This window comes from Ailuropoda melanoleuca, chromosome 4 (genome assembly GCF_002007445.2).
Source record: "Ailuropoda melanoleuca isolate Jingjing chromosome 4, ASM200744v2, whole genome shotgun sequence".
Classification (NCBI taxonomy): Eukaryota; Metazoa; Chordata; class Mammalia; order Carnivora; family Ursidae; genus Ailuropoda; species Ailuropoda melanoleuca.
Window position 1 is genome coordinate 137,572,935 of NC_048221.1, and position 6,560 is coordinate 137,579,494.

The following is a 6,560-nucleotide window of genomic DNA, read 5'->3' on the forward strand; positions in this document are numbered from 1 at the left end:
GTTGCTTTTTCATTCGAAATTTTTCATTACTCAAAACAGTACCTGGAACACAGTAAACACTAAATCAAAGTCTGGCAAATGAATAAACTTTTATTTTAAGTCACTTTCTAATTTTTTCAAATGAAACTTAATGCTAAAATCTAATTTGTTCCCTTTTTCCTCCATCCAAACACACTCCGGAATTAAGACAACTGTATTTATTGTAACCAGCAATGACTATACTACATACAGATTCATTTCATCCTGCTTTTCTATATATTTGAGTAAGTTTTCATTTCTGAAATTATAAAAGTACTACTTTTTATTTTTAATCAAACCTACACAATTTTAGGATGACTAAATAGTATTAATTCATCCCATTATCTTCAACTCCAAGTGCTCCCAAGGGCTGGTCCCTAAGATTCTGCCTCTCTCACAACCAAAATAAAAGAATTAAGTCTTAACGAGGGAAGAGAAGTGAAGGTTTTTAACCAACAGGCAGCATTTATATATTTCTCTAAACTTAGAGATTGGAATGAAGTTTATCTTCAGCCTTCATTAAGAGTAAAAGAAACATCTTTAACGATAGGATTTGGGAAATGTATTTCCTCTAGTCACAGAAACCACATTTGAAGCCATTCTGGTGGACTGGGTTAGCCACACTGAAAACATAAGACACATCAGAATACATACCAAAGCAGTTACCCTACAAAGACAGGTACAATGTATAAAGAGTAGGCAGGGATAAATAAGGCTTAAAATCTGAACTCCATGAAATGAGAAATAACAAAAAGCTAGAAAAAGCTAAATATCTAAAACTGGATCTATAGTTAATTAAGTTACTGAATGGTTATATTGTGGGATATTTATACAGGCAATAAAACTGTCCCCAAATGCTTAGAATAACACAGGAAAATATTTAATCAAGACAGAAGATTCAAAAGTGCTCACCCACATCCCCTTTCCCTTCCATACATAGAAAAAAAAAAGTGTCTAAAAGGAAGTGATTAAAATGTCATATATTAAGATAACTGTTGATTTCACCTTTATTATTTTTTTAAAGATTTTATTTATTTGACAGAAAGAGAGAGAAAAAACAAGCAGGGGGAGCGGCAAAGGGAGAGGGAGGGGACTCCCCGCTGAGCAGGGAGCTGGACACAGAACTTGATCCCAGGACCCTGGGCTCATGACCTAAGCCGAAGGCAGCCGCTTAACCAACTGAGCCACCCAGGCGCTCCAAGATTCCTGGTGATTTTAGCTTTTACCTTCATAATTTATAGATTTTCTACAATAAATCTGATGTTATAAAAATCTACTGAACTCATGCAATTTTAGCCTACACGTATATGAAATACCTACAAGAACATCTATTGTCTATATGGGCCAGATTTAAGACCTGAAAAAAGTTTTCCTGTTTAAAATACACCAACGTAACATTCTCATTCTTTTACTAATTCAGAAGGCTTTTTTCCAGATTATAGAGAGTATCCACAGCTTAAGAATTACAAATAGGGTAAGAGCCGGAGGGCATGAGGGCGCAGAAATATAGGGAAAGTTGCACCATGACCTCTACTCTTCATAGCTAGACTACATCTCATTGGCCATCCTCCACCTACTGGATATGGATCTTGCCACACTACAGCACACACTCCAGGCAGCAAGGATCACATCATATCCTACATGAAGAACACGCCTAAGGTACCATAAAGCCAAGAATAACCACTGAAGTTGTATAATACACAGCTCCGCCTGTCATATGGAATGCGCTGAGTTAGGTTCTTGCCCTATATGCAGATGCTGCCCACCTTCAGGAATGCCACATTCTTGGGGCACCTGGATAGCATAGTCGCTTAAGCATCGGAGTCTTGGTTTCAGCTCAGGTCATGATCTCGGGATCGTGAGATCAAGCCCAGCACCAGGCTCTGCACTCAGCTCAGAGTCTGCTGGAAATTATCTTCCTCTGCCCCTCCCCCTGCTCTCATTCTCTCTCTCTCTCAAATAAATACATAAATCTTAAAAAAAGGAAAGAATGCCACATTCTTGACAAGTTACTCTATACAGGTTGTCTTTCAAATGTGGAACTAGGTAGTGTAGTGGTATTAGGATCTTTCAAGTTAAAATGACTGCAGATTTTATCAGACAGAATCAAATAGGAACATTACCAAAGACAGAAATAAAAGAGGCAATTAGTTAATGTAGTTTAATTTCCACAAAAATAGCATGCTGACTTCATCTACTAATGGCAATTAGTCCAATTAGACACATCATCCTTCGCTGTGTTTACATTTGCACTGCTGCTGCGAAAACAATCCTGGGTAAAACTGCTAGTGCCCCACATGCATCAAAGCAGAGAAGATCAAACTGTACACGTTTAAAGTGCACACGCTGGGGCACCTGGGTGGCTCAGTCAGTTGAGGTCTGGTTCTTGATTTCGGCTCAGGTCGTGATCTCAGGGTCATGGGATTGAGCCACAAGTCAGATCCACGCTCAGCGAGGAGTCTGCCTGAGATTTTCTCCCTCTGCCCCTCCCCCCACCCATGCTCACGCAGGCTCTCTCCTTCGCTCCCTAAAATAAATAAGTAAATATTAAAAAAAAAAAGTGTAGGGGCACCTGGGTGGCTCAGCTGCTTAACCATTTGCCTTTGGCTCAGGTCATGGTTCCAGGGTCCTGGGATCGAGCATCGGGTTTCCTGCTCAGCAGGGAGTCTGCTTCTGCCTTTCCCTCTGCCCCCCCCGACCATGCTCTCTCACTCTTGCGTGTATGCATTCTCTCTCTCTCTCAAATAAATAAATAAAATCTTTAAAAAAAATAAAGTGTACGAGTTGATGTGTATACATATTCATGTGTGTATCTATACATATATACAATATATATATATATATATATATATACACATCTTTACGAAACTATCACCATAATCAAGATAATGAAACATCCACCACCCACAAAATTTCACTGAGCTAGCATTTTTTTAATATTCTGTGTGACTTAAGTGGGAGGCAGGAATAAGAACTTCGGCTGCATCCTGAAGAACAAGGATTGTTTCAAGAAAAGCTCTGTGTGAACAACAAGGTAAATTAGCCACTTTCCTCAAAGGAAAGGTTTTTTTTAGTTGTTTTATATATTTTGCCCAAGTTTTTAGCTGTTTAAGGTAGGAGGGTAAATCTGATTCCTGTTACTCCATCTTGGCCAAAAGCAGAAGTCTACGTGGTTACTTTCATCTGTCCCAAATTTGCCTTTCTTAAGTCTATATGGTAAATGTAATACTTGTACCTTCCTGGCTTTGCAGACTTTGAGCAAATCTTTTTCCAGAGAGGAGTCCTAGCATGTTCAGCCTGTCCAGTAGCAGACTGTCCACAGCCGTGATTATTTTGGTTATATTGTCCTGAATGTGTGATAACTGGAATAGAACCTAGCACTCCCCATGTGAACGGGGCCTTATTTACCAAGGTTACACATAAGACAATATGACAATCTCTAGTGTAAGAGGCAGGTGTGATGCGGTAAAATGACCACAGTAGTCAGAAGACTCAGGTTCACGTTCTGGCTCACACTTTGTAGTTGTGTGACTTTGGCAAGCTCTCTCAACTCGTGAGCCCTACTTGCCCTATTGAGGGATAGGCATAATAGTATATCTCACAATGGTTATGAGGAGAAAATGAAATAATGGATAAGAAAACACTTTGTGGGGCGCCTGGGTGGCGCAGTCATTGAGCGTCTGCCTTCGGCTCAGGGCGTGATCCCGGCATTGTGGGATCGAGCCCCACATCAGGCTCCTCCACTGTGAGCCTGCTTCTTCCTCTCCCACTCCCCCTGCTTGTGTTCCCTCTCTCGCTGGCTATCTCTATTTCTGTCAAATAAATAAAATAAAATCTTTAAAAAAAAAAAAGAAAACACTTTGTAATCTCTAAGGTACTGTACAAAGATAAAATGATAATGAAGCATATTTCCAATATTCCTAATAGTCCTCAATCTTTCTTACATTCCATCTTCCAAACCTCTAATCTACCACAACATGTTAAAAACTCTTACATGAGTATTAACTAATAAAAAGAAATGTATCACCTTCTAAGTACAATTTTAATTATTTTCCCTTATACTACACAGTTTGAATCATGAAAGTATTTACAAATAAGGCCCAACATCATTTAAAAAACCCATCCTAAATCTAATTTATTCATTCCCTAGCTCATGTGTAAGCACTTGAGGACCACTTACATTCTTGGAATTTGGGAATTGCAGGAGTGACAAAAATGGATTATTTGGGAACTATGCCACATATCAGGCTAAAACCGTAATTTTTAAAACATTAATAGATTCATACCTGATATGTTACTTACCTCTGTAACGTTGTGGCAAGAAGTGCAATAATATTTGCCTTCATCAGTAAGACCCCAAGAGACAGCAGCACACTGAGTGCATTTTTCTCTGAACTCTTTCTATAGGACATAGAAAAGGTGTTACTATCAAACCATATTCGATACATTGCACCTAAACCTTGCAGTTCCACCTACAGGGTTCCCTGCAATTTTACCCTACAGATAAAAAAAACCCAAAAAACAAAAAACATAGAAAATAAAAAATGTATCAGAGAGACTATAAACAAAGAGAAGAACAGTTCAGTCTTTTGAACAGTTTGAAATGGAATGATTAAAAGTTTCTAAAATATGCTGTGAGGGGGGAAAAAAAAGAAGAAAAAGGTGGTAGGGGTAAAGTGGAAAAAAAGGATGAATTAATAAAACTCCTGGAAAATGCCGTGAGGAAGAAAGAGGACAAGATTTAAGTAGATAAGACTTTAAAAATAGAAGCTGCATACCATTTGGAACTTTCTCAATGACACTAAAAACACATACCACAAAAGAACCAGATTTTTATTGGGGTTGTTCCAAGTCGATTTATTCATTCAGCAATATAAGGAGAATCACCTATGTATGCACTAGGCACTTAACTAGGTGCCGGGGATTCAGTGGTGAGCAAAACAGACATGATCCCTACTCACAGCAAATGCAGGTTAACGGTGAGATATAATTACTAATTTCATTCACCTAGATGTACACACATTAGCCATCCATCATTCGATAAACATTTATTGAGCATTTATAATGAGCAAGGCCTTCTATCACCGTTATGCTTCGGTATGTATACAGAGGGGACTAAACTACTGGTCCCGAACTCTCTGATCTTTGCCCTTATCGTTGACATAATTGCCCAATATTCCTTTAATACGGCCGAAGAGTGCCGCATTTTATGTAGTATATCAAAAATGAACGCCGAAATTATTTCAACAAGTCCGTAAAGTTTGCAATGGCCCCGTAGCATTACCCTGGTGTGGCCCAAACCCGAATTTGGAATCCCTCGCCAGAGCGTGGCGAGGATCCCCGAAGAGACCGGAGGTGGGGGGGGGGGCCTCAGGAGCCAGCCGGTTCCAACCCCGGCCCTCCCACGCCCCCCTCCGCATCAAAGGGAACTCGCGGGTGGCCCGGCCGAGAGGGGATGGGCCATGTGGGTAGCCACCCCATAAAACGCACAACTCCATCCCCCTCCTGAAACACACCCACATGGACTGACGCCCCGCCCTCCCGTCACCCACAACCTCACCCGGCCAGAAACTCCAGCCTCTCTCCCCAAAATGTGGGCACAACCGGCCCGCCAGCCCCATCTCTTTCCCCGCCCCGCAGCCTTCCGCCCGCCCTCCTCCGGCCAGTGGCCGCCCCCAAAGCCGGTCGGCGTCCTGCGGCCCTTTCCCTCAGCCTCACTCCTCTCCCGCCCCGCTGTCTGGCCCGCGGGGCGCCCAGCTCCCTCACCGCCTCCTCCAGCTCCATCACGGCGCCACTGCCGTCGCCGCCGCCTCCTCTGCCCCCGCCCCCGCCGGGCCCGTTACCCCGGCAGCGAGCGCAGCTTCCGGGAGCGCGGGGAGGAGCCCGCCGGGCGGAAACCGAGACCGCGGCCTTGGATTCCGGGCGCCTGGGTCCGCGGGTTCATCCCTGCTCGCTGGGGGAAGGAAGGTCCGCAACCCCTGCCGCCCTCTCCCAGACTTCATTCCTTCCCCAGTCGAGATGTGGAACCGACCTCGGGAAGAAACGGGGCGCGCCTGCTGCTGAGCTGATTCGATCCCGCTGGGCTTGTTGCAAGACCGTCCTCGTCCTGCACGCTGCTGGGGAGGCGGTGGCGGCCCACCCTCCGCAGCGTGGGGGAAGACCGCTCTCCGTGCTCCACTCGGTTCTGGCTTTTACTGGCACGGGAGAGGCGTGGGGTCCTGGAGGAAAGCACACGCTTGTTGAGGTAGACCTGGGTGCAGTCACCGTTTTCCGCTCCCTGTGCCTCAGTTTCCTCCTCTGTAAGAATCAGAGACGAAGTACTAGTGGGGGAGGATTTTACTTGGAAGCTATTGGAGGAGTTAAACGATCGGCCTTAGGTTCGGCAGATCATTCTGACCCTTGTGGGGAGAAGAGACTGATGGGGGCAACGGCAGCAGTGGAGACAAGTCAGGAGACTAGTAAAATAATCCAGACAAGATCCAGGGGTAGCTGGAACCAGGTGAAAGCGCAGGAGACAGTGAGAAGTACAGAGATTCTGGAAA

At 43.8% G+C, this 6,560-nt stretch overlaps 1 protein-coding gene across 1 annotated transcript in view; it reads right to left on the reverse strand.

The window, feature by feature from the left end:
• TAF1B (TATA-box binding protein associated factor, RNA polymerase I subunit B) overlaps nt 1-5,885 on the reverse strand; it is a 71,669-nt gene extending 65,784 nt beyond the window's left edge. The window contains exons 1-2 of the mRNA XM_002921510.4: nt 5,785-5,885; nt 4,321-4,419 (exon numbers count right to left, since the gene is read on the reverse strand). Of these exons, the coding sequence (XP_002921556.1) occupies nt 4,321-4,419; nt 5,785-5,802 (117 nt within the window). The 5' untranslated portion in view covers nt 5,803-5,885. The remainder of the gene's footprint in view (nt 1-4,320; nt 4,420-5,784) is intronic.
• Between the last annotated feature and the right edge of the window lie 675 nt (nt 5,886-6,560).